The sequence below is a fragment of the Epinephelus lanceolatus genome, chromosome 1 (assembly GCF_041903045.1).
Source record: "Epinephelus lanceolatus isolate andai-2023 chromosome 1, ASM4190304v1, whole genome shotgun sequence".
Classification (NCBI taxonomy): domain Eukaryota; kingdom Metazoa; phylum Chordata; class Actinopteri; order Perciformes; family Serranidae; genus Epinephelus; species Epinephelus lanceolatus.
In genome coordinates, this window is record NC_135734.1 from 30372922 (window position 1) to 30385823 (window position 12902).

Sequence of the window (12902 nt, forward strand, 5' to 3'; positions counted from 1 at the left end):
AAGTGGGAGCTGACTGAGCGAGCACCAACTGGGACCGTCCATTACACAAAACGGTGTAACAGCAAAATGGTGTGTTCAATCACAGGCCAAGTCAGATCTGGATTTGATTTAGGGATCATTTTGGCTAATTGGTTGGTTCCAACACTGAGCTTTGTGGGTGCAGGACTCTGACTTTCAGTGCGCCAGCGCAGGAAAGTCAGCACAGACAACACATCTCCAGTATACTGTGAAATACAGAGAGCTTTTCCTGGTGATGATAGGCTTAATCAGAACTGTGTGAACTTGTTTGCCAAGGGATTTTAATTTTTATGTACAAAGTCCTGCACTTCATCTTTAACATCAGTAGTAACTTAAAGACTGGATGCTATGTGATTCAGTGGAGGGAGTATCTGAATAAATGGTTTTGGGTTTGGTGCCTTTCACATTTATTTGGAGAGAAAAATGCTTAAAATGCATTTTTTGATGGCAAAACTTTTAAATTTCCTTTCATAGCTGTCTGAGCCAAACCTCTGTGGAGTCCAGATATGACGTGAACACTAAGTGGGACTTTCACACTTCATTAAACACAGTGACATTTCAATGGCAAATACAATCTAAATATGTTTTGAATCAAGACGATCCCTTTGACAATTCAATATTTACACTTTCCTCACCCAAATCTTGACTCACTTTGGCCTTAAATAAAAACTTTTTATGAACACATAGCAACAGTGGTTGTGTAAAATCTCTTACAAAAAATTACATGGAGAAATGAACAAATTCATCTAGGAAAATGTCTTCAAGCACTTAAATCAGAACAGTTTTATGCAGAAAACCTTCAAATACCACCAGCTGTTGGAAATGTTAACCCTTTGTTTTACTTTCCCTCCGTCTTAAGAGCATTGATGAAGCTTCTATACATATAACCAGATGGCCTGTTACTTTCATAAAATCTTGAAACTAAAATTTTATATAAAATTGGAGGGAGTGAAATTTAGGTTTCCTCTCACGTGGTTTAAATGCACCATGGCCCGGTCGTATGCAGTGTGTACAGACTTGCGAACACTGGGTTTCTTGCCCTCCATTAAGCGCAGTTTGTCTACAGTGTCATCCATCCCCATCGGCAGTAGTTTGTTCCGAGGGAGCCATTGCCTGAAAACCAAGAGGGACCATTTTCAGAGTGACCAAGACTGCTCCTGATTGTTTGAAAATTCAGCATGAGGTTAAGCCTGCGTGTCTGAATCTTACCAAGTTCTTTTGGTGTCAAAGAAGAGCACTAAGAAGAGCTTTTCGCCCTCTTCCGTTTCTCTCCACTCGCCCAGTTTGAGCACCTCCACAGGAGGCACTGGAATGGGGATGCCGTTGTGAAGAAGCCCTTCCTGGGGCATGTCTGGGTCAACAATCTGTAACAATAAATTATGTCAGTCAGAGTTGACTGAATTACCATGCCTTTCTATGGGATGTAATGAGGCTGTTTTCTTTATGTCAGCTCTGAGGCTTAGTATAGACACCATAAACTGCAAGACTAAATACATCCTCACCATTGCTGGGTATGATGGATATCCTCTGCATTTGGCCCATACTAGGTCCAGAGGTCCAAGCTCGGTATCACTATCTAAAGACAGAAGCGTAGACTGTCCTGTGAACAGGATATTCCAATACATGCAATTAATTTGTATTCAGGAAAGATCTTGAGCCCAAACTCAACATTTAAAGCTGGGGTAGACAGTTATATTTTGGTGTTAATGGGCAAAAATCCCAGAATAGACTTTGAGCATATTGTAATTCAAGTGGTCTGAGAGGGCATTACTGTTGGCTGTTCTACAAATACAGGTGCACACGCACATCTCTTCAGATGGAGAAAGCCTGATTCAGTGGCAAAGAATCCTGCAGAAACGCTGCTATTCCAGCATTAGCAACAACTGCCTACACTGCAAAACAACCCAAATAAGGAAGCGAGATCAATCAAAAAGAGAGTCTAAAAGAGGGTCCGACATTAAAAACATGTCAATATCAATGAAGTGTTTTACAGATGGAGAGAAAACACTGCTAATAGTTTTGCCTTCTGCTAACTGAAGCTTAAGGCTCATGGCTGCTGCTAATTCAAATTTATATTTATGTAACATTGGCTAGCTAGAGCCTCAAATCACAGTGTGTCCTCCGCCTCACTCCCTGCCGCTACAGACCAATTCACCAAGAGGAGAGCAGACAGCAACTCTGTAGATGGACCCCCAGTCAATGGCAGCAGCAACCTGAATCCAGCCAGTGCAAACCCCAGCTCTGGGGGAACCAGACAGCCTTGACTTTGCACTGGATCGGTAAACTTTCTGTTGCTGCCTTTACGCAGGTTAGACCTGGTGCTGCTGCTGGCCATCAGCCCACTGTGACACCCAGCACTGGGGTTTGTGCTGGCAAAATTCAAGCCACTATAGCCGCCGACTGAAGGAAGGTCTCCGGAGCTGCTGACTGTTCTCCTCGTGACGAAGCGGTTTACAACGGTGGAGAGTGCGGCTGGGGGACTGTGGGGTGGCTAGCTAGCTAATTCTTGTCATTTGTGGTCTGATGAACAGAGAGAGAGCAAGGCAAGGAGGGGGTGAGCTAATGTGCTGTACACAGCACATAATTTTGATAAAATTAATAAATGAATGAAAACACAGGGTTCCTGTATGAAGCCCGTGCATATGCCTGTGCTTGTCTGGTGGGAGGGGCTTAGGACAGAAATAAGAGAGCTACAGAGATAGGAGAGCTGCCTTTTTTTGTTTATTGTCCTTTCCAAAAACGGCCTGCTCCAGCTTTAATAAAATAATGCTGCTTATAACAAGTTTTGTGAGCAGAATCTTACATTACGCATCCAACAGACACACAAAAATGGAGGCATTTCAGTGTATTTTGACTGCCCTCTTATCATACACACCAGACCCACAGATGTCTCCATTCTCACTGCCAGGAACTTTTGCCAGTGCAGGTTTACCACGGCTTCGTTTGGGTGGTGGGACACTACAGCTGCAAACAAGAGGAGAGAAAAACAGGAGAGGTTGGTGATTTTGAGTTAAAGCACAACTTATGAGGAGACTATAGCTACATTTAAAAAGCTATGAATGTAAAAGATAATGGGCCTTATGTAGGAACATTTTCATTTTCTTATCCTAAACCTCACACTTTTCTGAGGTTCACTCGAAAGAGTCGAAATCACTTGTGCATGCCATGGAAGACCAAATCTGTGAGTGGCTTTTGCATGAGGCCCATTGCCTCTTTGACTCCATACTCACTTTAGTTTTTGGTCGTCCTCATCGTGATCTGCTGAGGTGTGCTTTCCATTAGTCAGGCCTGCCGAAAATACAAATATTGACAAATTATATGGACTGTCTAGAATGTCTTTCTGTAATTTAGTGATCTGCTTTGTCCTTACCTCCTTCTCTGGGTGGTTGAGGGAGTTTGTTTGCCTCACTGTCTGAGCTGGGGCCTCTGGACCTCAGGTGGTGTGAGGAAGGAGAGGGAGGTGTAGGAGAAGCGTTTGGAGTGGGAGGTAAGGTGGTGATGTTGGTCACACTGGGTGAATTTGGACTAGAAGGGGTCGTGTCCAATCCATTTGCTTTACCCTCTGACGTCTTCCCGTTCTGTTGTGATGGGGACTTTTTTACCATTCGAGCCCCATTTTTAGCTTTCTTAAACAGAACAGACGTACGACGACCAACTCCAGCCAAGGGCAGTGTTGGAGGTGTTCCCAGCGGAGTAACCTCGTGAACAGCTTCCTGTTGGGAAGATGGCGTTTCACCAACTTCAGCCTCATCTTCACCTTGGCTTTTGCTCCCACTACGGGATGACCTCTGACGCTTGTAGGAGCGTCCGGGTGACCTTCGCCCTCCAGGTACAATGCCCAGGACAGGAGGTTCGAGAGGAGCATCTCCTGGCAGCGGTGATGATACTGGGCAGGTGAGTTCTAGCACAGGTGGAAGGTCGTCTGGATCAAAGAGAAATTTATTTCAGGATCAAAAATACAATTTAAATGATTATTTAATTAATCATTTAGTCATTTATTAATTAAAAATCTTCAAACATTCACTGGTTGCAGCTTCTTCAATGTGAGGATTTGCTGCTTTTCTGTTTCATGTCATTGTAAACTGAATATTTTTGGGTTCTGCTGCTGATCAGACAAATCAAGACATTTAAAGATGTCGGTCATCTGACTAAGGACTGATAAAAAAAAGCAAAACGATGGTGGGGGCGATGGACATGTCACGTAATCAGTGAATGCAGCTCCAATCAAAAATATATTAACAGTGCCATTGCTGCTTAAAATACGTTAGTAATGGCTAAGTGGCATTAAAAAAGTAATTAATAATAGAGTAAAAACAAATATATATGTATTTTTTTACCAGTCGCAGAGCTGGACACTGATGTCAAAGGCCCATCATCAACAATATTTGTCTGCCCCTTTTTCTTTTCCTTCTCCTCCTCCTCCTCTTCTTCTTCCTCCTCCTCCTCCTCCTCTTCATCTTCTTTTCCTTCCTCCTCCTTGTCATTGCCATTCACAGGCTGAGAGTTTTGCTGCTGCTGGTTCATCTTCTGTCTGAGAGCGTTGATCTCCCTGCGCAGCAGCCTGATGCGTTTGGTTCGACCACCACTGGTGCGCATGGATGCAACCATGTCCAGTTTGTCCAGTAAGGCCTTCAGCTGTTCTTCTGTGGTTAAGTGCAGTCTGTTCTCTGGGTTCAAGAGGGAGTCGACTGTAGAGAGTGAAAGAGGAGAACAGATGAGGCTTCAGGGTTATGTTCAAACACACACACACACACACACACACACACACACACACACACACACACACACAAAAAAAAGCGAGCTCCCACTCACAACTCACCATCATCCCACGTGCAGTTGTAGAAGCCATGTTTGTTCGGAGACTCTGGGAGATGCATGCCCGTGCTGGGGTCCAAGCCGATGCTCTGAGACTGCCTGTGGGCGTGGCGGAGAATGGCTCCACCCACCTCCCGCAGTTGTAAGGCTGCCTTGTGAAACATGGTGTCCTTGGAGTTGTACTTGAGGCAGTTGGAGATCATGAGGTTAAAGTCTTTCTCTAGGTCCGCGATGGAGCAGTAGGCATGCCCCTCCAGTTTGCTGCACATGGTGGAGAAGTCCATGGGTTGGGAAATAAACTCCAGATAATCTGGGACCTCAGGGAGTCATGAAAATAAGACTGTTAGCTGAGTCAAAGCCAAAGCTAATACACTGCTTGATACAAACAGTGTAACTGTGAGTGGATTGTTTTCTAACTGCACCAACCTCTGATAGGTTGACAGGCTGCGAGAAGATTTTCGCTGTGTCCTTCTCCTGCAGTTGTTCCAAGGTGGATCGCAGAAGCACCAACGCAGGGGTCAACTTCAACTCAAGAGCAGCCTGCTGGATTTTCATCTGAGGAGTGATGACGCATACACACATGGGAGAGGAAACACAAGGTCACTCTAGCTGAATAGAAGAAGTAGATGAAGGCTGCCTCTAGTGATTATTTTCATTATTAATTCTACTGCTTATTATCTTCTCAATCACATGATTAATTAATGTTAAAAAATACCAACCACAATTTCTCTGAGCCCAAGGTGACATATTTAAATTAGGGCTGTAATTTAGGTCAACCAAAGCAAATCTTGGTTTACTGAAAATTCCACCTACTCTCCTAACATATGATTGGTTAATGTGCGAAAAAAATCTGCGTCTGTTATCTCTGACTGGGATAACTTGGCCACAGTGCACTGAGAGCACTCTACCTGGTATTGTTAATCAAAGCATTTTTTCTCAAGGCCGGCGTTACAATGAGATGTGGGAGTGCCGCTTATTTACACAATGCTATGAATGCCAGCAGCATGATGAGGCGCTGACACAGAAAGCACACCGAGCAGTGGTGTGACCTGCGGCAAGCTGCCATGCAGTGTATGGAAAACTTCAGCAGCCAAAGTAGTAGTTGGGGATCGTTTAAATTTTGCAGACGAATTGCAGCCAGATGATACCCCCCAGCCAATCAGTACACATAGTATTGTGACTCCTGTGGCATGCTGACCTACGTCGAAAGGCTTTCCTCCCACCTGAAACACATGAACACACCTCCGAACAACAGAAAAAATGTAATTATTGCGGCGAGTCTGAGTTCGCTGCTGCTTGATATATTTTCAGCGTGAGGGTCTACTCTACTGCACTCATCACTGTTACTTCTTACTATCGTCCACTCACAATGGAGGAGGGACAGGACAAATACCAAAAAGACCAACCCCTGTATCATGTACAAGTGCTTAACAACAGCAAAGGATAGGATTACTGGGCCTTTCCTTCACCCAGAGGAAGTACTCAACCTTATGCCGACATTTTTACTTTTGCAGATATTCTGTATCATAGCAGCCAGATGCAACCAAAACATCCCAGCTGAAAACACTGTGTCTCCAAAGCACTCTGGCGCTCCCAGCTGGGCGTTTTCAGAAGAGCGCCACGCATTTTTGGCTGGGGGAAAAACATTTTGCTGGACACACGGGCTTATGTAAGTAACACCAGTGATTGTCTGACCAATTAGAATTTGGTCAGACAAATTGTCCACCAAACTGACCAAAAGGTCCAGATGTCAGCTGTAATTTATCCCAAATATTTAGAGCTTTTCTGGCATTTCTTCTGTGACGCACCTGTTCTCTCTTTAGCCGCTCTCTCTTGCGGATGAGCTCCACCAAAAGCCTGGCTCTTTCCAAGTCTTGCCTCAACTTCTGCCAGTATCGTAGCTCCTCTCTTGCAGCACACAGCTTCTCATCAGGCTCCCTCTGAACACAAAGGAACAAGCACAAACAGATCAGACTTGTGATTCAGCTTTAAAATGCATCATGAGTCTTTCCTTAGATTTTTTTTCTGGGAGATGTGGGAGATGCAAGGAAATATTCTGGCTCTGAGACCAAAAGTGTGCTGCACATTTCAGACTCCTATTGGGAAGCACCACGTTAGTCCCCATGTTTCCCAGCAAGAAAGACAATCATAAGGATCGGGTCACATGTATAGAAATCCGAAGCTGTATGACAAATTTGTAAAAAAAAAAAAAAAAAAAAAAAAATAGATGGATCACAATTTCAATTCAGTTTGTGCACAATTTATATAGTTATAAAATCAACTAAACGTTTTATGTAACCAAATTCATGTTAATGTATAAAGCTTCTATAGGGACATTACTGTAAAAAATTGTGTCAAACAGTGCTGTGGAGGGCTGTGTGGACGCCCGCCATGTATTTGAATCAGCCATTGCAAGTGTGATGTCTGGGCTTATGCTTTGATTTCAGTGTGTGAGAAAACAAACTAGTGTGAAGTGGTCTGATTCCAGTGACTGGGCTGACTCTGTCCTGGACAGACTTTATTGGTTCTGTGAGAGCCTGATACTCTAATGACTGTAAACGTCCTGGTTTTAATAATCTATGATGCTCCACCGCACAGATATATTAACTTAGTCAAAATCAATGTGGACGCCAGCTTTAATATTGGTTATTAGTTTTTGTTTTTCATCAGAGGATTTGTTTCATTCTCCAATTTTCATTTTAAACACACACCATACATAATCTCTCTCCTCACCTGCTCTGCAGCCTTGTGGGCTTGTAGATGGGAATGAAGTCGGCGTATTAAAGGCATCCCATTTCGTGACTGTCGTTTCAGTAACCAGTAGTTATGAAGCCTCTGCATGAACTGATTCTTCCTCTGGACTTCCACTCCTGTGCAGATCTTGTTCAGCCTGTGGAGATGTAACAGTTATACATTAAAACCTGTATGGCAGTACTAATGGTCATACTAATACCACTGACTTATGACCTTATGGTAATTTAAAATATATATATAATATATAATACCAACACCAAAACACTGTGAAGTTGCTCTGCTAGTGTCTTTGGTGAACCACATCTACGTGCACTGAAGCTAAGCAATGTATTGCTGTGGATGGGCTCAGCAGCAAAACATATTTTAGCTACCTCAAAAGACCCTCCTAAAAAATCAGTATCAGTTTAATTGTACGCTATATTTGAAATATTTTCACCACTTTACCTCACACACTAACCAACATTTATTTTTTTTCGATGTGCCTTGTTTCAGGTGGCTAAAAACTAACCAATATAGTCAGTGTTTGCTCAGGGCTGTTTCACTTTATGTACGTGACAGGGATTTTCTACTCAGAAGTTGTTGTCAACAAACTTTTTCATTCAGTCTATACTTGCCTAAAATACTATACTGCACAGGATTGGCACCTAAGTAGATTAGAGTGTTTCCTGTGGAACCCTGTAAGAATACTAATAATCTCTTGTAAGGCAACAGACAGTAAAATGAATAAGGCATGCTGGGTATGTAAATTTCAACAGTATGCAAATGTCACACCTGTGAGAGGGGATCTGAGGCACAAGCAGCACAGGCACAGTTGAGCGACGTGTCGACCCCTTTGTGTTCTTCTTCTTCTGGCCCTTGGTTGCCTTCTTGTTTGATGTTGGTGGTGGCGGGCTTTGAGTGTAGGACCTTTGACCTCGGTTACCCCTGCCCCCCACCAGCCTCCCCTCAACCGACTCATCTCCAGACCCGTCCCGCCTAGACCCCACTGGAGAATGATGCTCACAGAAAGCAGTCTTCTTCACAGAGAAGGTGGTACCGTTGACACCGGTCTCCCGGACTGGGTCTATCTTCATGAACAGGCCGGCCTTCTGGGCGCAGGTGACGTGAAAGGCCCTGTAGCAGTTGGCTTTGTGGCACTGAATGGATGCTCCTCTGCCTTTCTGCTTACACAGGTAGCAGGTGAGCTTCCAGCGAGCAGGAGGGATGTTCTTGACTCCCTCAACAGGCTCCAGAAACACTGTGTTGGCAAAGCACACCTCTGGGATCCATATGGCACAGACAACATGGGCCCAACGTCCATCACTTGTCTGTTTGAAGGCACCTCCTCTGTTGGGACAGAGCACACAGTCTACAGGACGGGAGGGTGACTGCAGGCAGCAGCGGCACAGCCACTGACCCTCAGGTACGTAGGGCACACCGTAACACTCTTGGTGGACGGCCAGATTGCAGATGTCACAGAAGAGGATGACATTACTGTTCAGACATTCATCATCCAGGCAGACGCAGCAGAAAGCATCCTCGTCGACGGCACTCTGAGACAGAGCCTGGCTGCGCGACTCCAAGATGGATTCCCTCTCTAGGCGGTCGATCAGCAGCTCAAAAGTGTCTGCAGATACAGACGCATGGCCGTCAGACACTCTCTTTTGGTTTACCATCTCCAGCCAGGCCAGGTCCTCCTCGTCCATGTCGTACTCAGCCACACTGTCCTGCTCCTCCACTGACTTCTCTATGTAACGATAGTAGGCTGTTGGGAGAGGAGGCGCCTCTGAGGGGCTAACTGAAGTCAGCACACGAAAGACGGGCTCAGGCAGAGGGATTTGGTGAGATGGGTGCTGGAGGGAATTAGTAGGTCCTGTGTGCTGCTGGGAGCCTGAACGTTGGTTCTGGTGAGACGTATTTTTACCACTCTTCCTGCTTTTACTGTTTGAGGGTTTCCTCCACGATCTGGTTTTACTTTGCGTTTGTTCACTGTTCTCCTTGTTGCTGTTGCACTCAGCAATGTCCTGGGCCATCATCTCATCCTCCGTGATAACTGGCAGAAGATCCGTGATGTTTATCCGATGGAGCCTTCCCTCTAGGTCCACTTCCACTATCTTCTGTGCCTGAGCGTACGTCAAAGTCTCCCTGGATGGAGAGAGCTGCAGTCTGTAGGGCGAGGGGGGCCGCAGCTGGCCAGACGATCCCCTGCCCCTTCCTCTCCCTCTGCCTCGGCCCCTACCCATGTTGAGTCCGCTAACAACTGTCTCACATTCCCAACTCTTCACCTTCTGCATGGGAGTTTACACCAGCTCCCTAGCAGACACAAAGGAAGAAAAAATATTAAATGCAATGTGTGTCAACACCTTCTATGTTGTGTTATTATCTAAAGTTATATAATATGTAGGCTAACGCAGAGGTAAACATCACCCTGTTTCCCTCGACAAAAACCAAGCAGGATTTTTTCATTGGATTTTAGAATGTTGCAGAAAATACGCTCTGTGACAAACAAACGTTTATAATACTTACACATAGTGTTAAGCAAGATAATCTTCACAAATGAACACAGCTTTTATCTTTTTTGAAGTCTAAATGAGATCACTAGAAGTAAAAAGCAAATGTCAGGCTGTAAACGAACTACACTAGAGTCAAACATCCCTAACACATTGAGGCTGTAAAGCCATGCGACATTCTGTAGTCTCATTTAGCCACTTGTTAGAGACTGCCTTTGTAAGACATGTAAAGGCTTCAAAATTCATGGGTGGGGTATTTACTGATGTATTTTATGTTGTAGAACACAACATTTAACCCTCTTACGCTTGTGTTAACTACAGACCCATTTCAGGCATCTATTTGAAAACAAGAAAACTGGAGTGCTAAAATGCTAACTCATTTGCAGGTTTCTGGACTAGTCCCCGCAGCACTCTATTAAGATTAACAGTAGCTGTTTTGTTGTCATTATTGAGTTGTATATGTTATTTATACTCTATGCTATGCCACCATGGTCCTGAGTCAATAAAATCTGAGCTTTTAATCTGATGTCAATGGAAAATAACTATTTTGATATGAGATTATCAAACTACGAGTGAAACCCACAGTGAATGCTGAATTATAAACAAACATTAACTGTATTATTGTACTATTTTAACTGAAAACCTATGTAATGCCATGACATTTACCTACTAATTTACTGGTCATCAATATAAAGTGTCATATATTCAGCTATCCCAGATGACCCCCAGCATATGTTCTTGATAATAAAATCCAAAATACCAGTGAATAAAATGTCATAAAGAATTAATTACGTAATACTGCCTTTATCCATTAATAATTGATAAATTGGTGACAAAATTCTGTTATGATCTACCCTCAGGGCTTGTTTTATATTATATCACTGTGCCTACAGTGCTTTTTTGTTATCCTGATTATTCTTGCTCCTTTGTTGCTGCCAATATTCAAAAAGCCATCTTTTATTTTTTAGTAGAACCGCAGTGTTTCCTTGAAATCCTGGGGACACAACAGTTACTATGTAAAGGGGTCAACTCTGGTGCTGCTGTAATAAAAACACAGCATGTTACCTCAAGTACTCCTGCTGCAAAAACACACATACAGTAAGTTGTGCTGATTGCATGTATGCACCGCAGCTGCCTCTCCATTGGTCCAATCGGGAGTCTGTTACATTCCACTTTTCCCTCAGCCCAATCACAAGCCGGGATCCTTTATTTTTTCCCCTTGTTGCTGTGCGTAGTTAGGTTGAAGAGCGCTAAATACCAACCCGAGTATCTAACATCTGTCAGCCATTTTAAGCGCACAACAGCAGAGACAACATTTGGATTGCAAGTTGATTAGCAGCCCAATTACACATGCCAACAGCAGCCAGAGAGCAGATGCAGTGTATGCACCGTGCCTAAATGCATAAATTACTTGCATGTATACATAAGATCACGACACCGCAAATATGCAACGTTTCGGCTCCTGCTTTGTGCTCCAGACCCCTGCAAAAAGGTTGTCTCTCGCTGATGTGATAACGTTACTCGGTCGGACAGGACACACAGAAGTCGTGTGACAAAACGGCAGGTTTCCTAAGCAACGCTGAACATGCTGAACATATCAGAGTGGTTTACCTTGTGAAATCGTCCTCTGCAGTGCGAGTGCCAAACAGAATAACTGCACCTAGCTAAATGTCAGCTAGTGACAGACTACAACCAAGGCGGACATGCTAGCCGTTAGCTTAGCTAGCCGGTAATTTCAGGAGCGACAGCGTCATCTTCAGCACTCCAGCTCTCCGCCGTGACTCCGGTCAAACACCCAAAGTCGACCCGGTTTCATAGCTTTGGTTTCAAGCTTTCAAACGATGCTAGTTCCCAACTCGAGGGTAGCAAAATCCCGAAGATATCAAATTAATGTTGCTTGGATGAGGCTAAATATTCAGTCAAGATGGCTTGAAAAATACGCCCCTTTGGAAAAAACCACCCTAGCCAATTGTAGGTCGGCGCTTCACCTCGCGCGCAACGCGCATCGCCTTCTGATTGGTCAGCGTGATAAGCCGAACTCATCGAACTCAATGTGGAGATCATAACATAAAGAAGCGATGAGAAAAACAACGATACATATATTGCGCGCCTTATGGCCTCGTCTGTATTTCCCATAGACCCCATAATGTAGGCTACCTGTTATATACACTTGCTGTCTCCAGGGCAACACTGTAATTTAAACAATTCAGTGTCCAGATGTAATAACCACACTGACCCCATATTTTAGATGACATATACACCTGCTATTTCCAAGGGAGCATTGTAATTTAAACAGTCTAATATCCAAATATTATAACCACATAGACCCCATACTGTACCTGTTATATACACCTGCTATCACCAGGGAAACATTATAATTTAATCAATCTATTATCCAAATGTAATAATGACATAGTAAAAAGAAAATAATAATCAAATACTCATGAACACAGTTAATGTTATGTGCACAATTTGGATTTGCAATCCTGCTGACATATTTGTGTACAATAAAGTGAAAGCAATATACAGGATTTTAGAAATTCATGAGTCCAATTCACACGCAATATTTTAACTATTCTGTTAACTGTTTAGTGATATTGCTTGTAAATTCTGTAAAAGTTTATTATTTTCCATGTAAATAGTTTAACAAAGCAGTTCATACTAAAAGCCGCCCTATTAGTTTTTTGAGAGCTCTCTTGAACAGTCATCATCATATGGAGTTCATCAATTGTCATGAAGATGGATCTGTTGACATGCAAACACAGTACTTGTTATGATTCCATCCACATCATCTTTAGGCTTTTCATACATATTGGTGTTAAAGTT

At 43.5% G+C, this 12902-nt stretch overlaps 1 protein-coding gene across 4 annotated transcripts; it reads right to left on the reverse strand.

Annotated features, from left to right (window-relative positions):
• Nucleotides 1-479: 479 nt before the first annotated feature.
• Nucleotides 480-12032, reverse strand: brpf3a (bromodomain and PHD finger containing, 3a). 4 transcript variants are annotated; one of them, XM_033626919.2, is made up of 13 exons: nt 11688-12032; nt 8359-9879; nt 7567-7723; nt 6642-6773; nt 5260-5388; nt 4838-5150; nt 4356-4706; nt 3389-3940; nt 3249-3306; nt 2894-2982; nt 1521-1594; nt 1228-1382; nt 480-1131 (listed from the first exon to the last, which is right to left on the reverse strand). In XM_033626919.2, exons 2-13 carry the CDS (start codon nt 9858-9860, stop codon nt 948-950), a joined length of 3696 nt encoding a protein of 1231 aa, XP_033482810.1. In that variant the 5' UTR covers nt 9861-9879; nt 11688-12032; the 3' UTR covers nt 480-947. The 4 variants fall into 4 exon arrangements, with proteins under 4 accessions (XP_033482810.1, XP_033482808.1, XP_078025405.1 ...); XM_033626917.2 differs by having other exon boundaries at nt 1521-1618; XM_078169279.1 differs by having other exon boundaries at nt 3249-3309.
• Nucleotides 12033-12902: the final 870 nt, after the last annotated feature.

Excerpts from the sequence above, each read along its gene's own strand:
- brpf3a (XM_078169272.1), bottom strand. The coding sequence starts at position 9,860 with ATGCAGAAGGTGAAGAGTTGGGAATGTGAGACAGTTGTTAGCGGACTC. Across the intron at positions 3,941-4,355 it reads AGTGTCCAGCTCTGCGACTG|ACGACCTTCCACCTGTGCTA; the intron begins GTAAAAAAATAC and ends TCTTTGATCCAG. Across the intron at positions 2,983-3,248 it reads GAGGACGACCAAAAACTAAA|CTGTAGTGTCCCACCACCCA; the intron begins GTGAGTATGGAG and ends TCTTGTTTGCAG.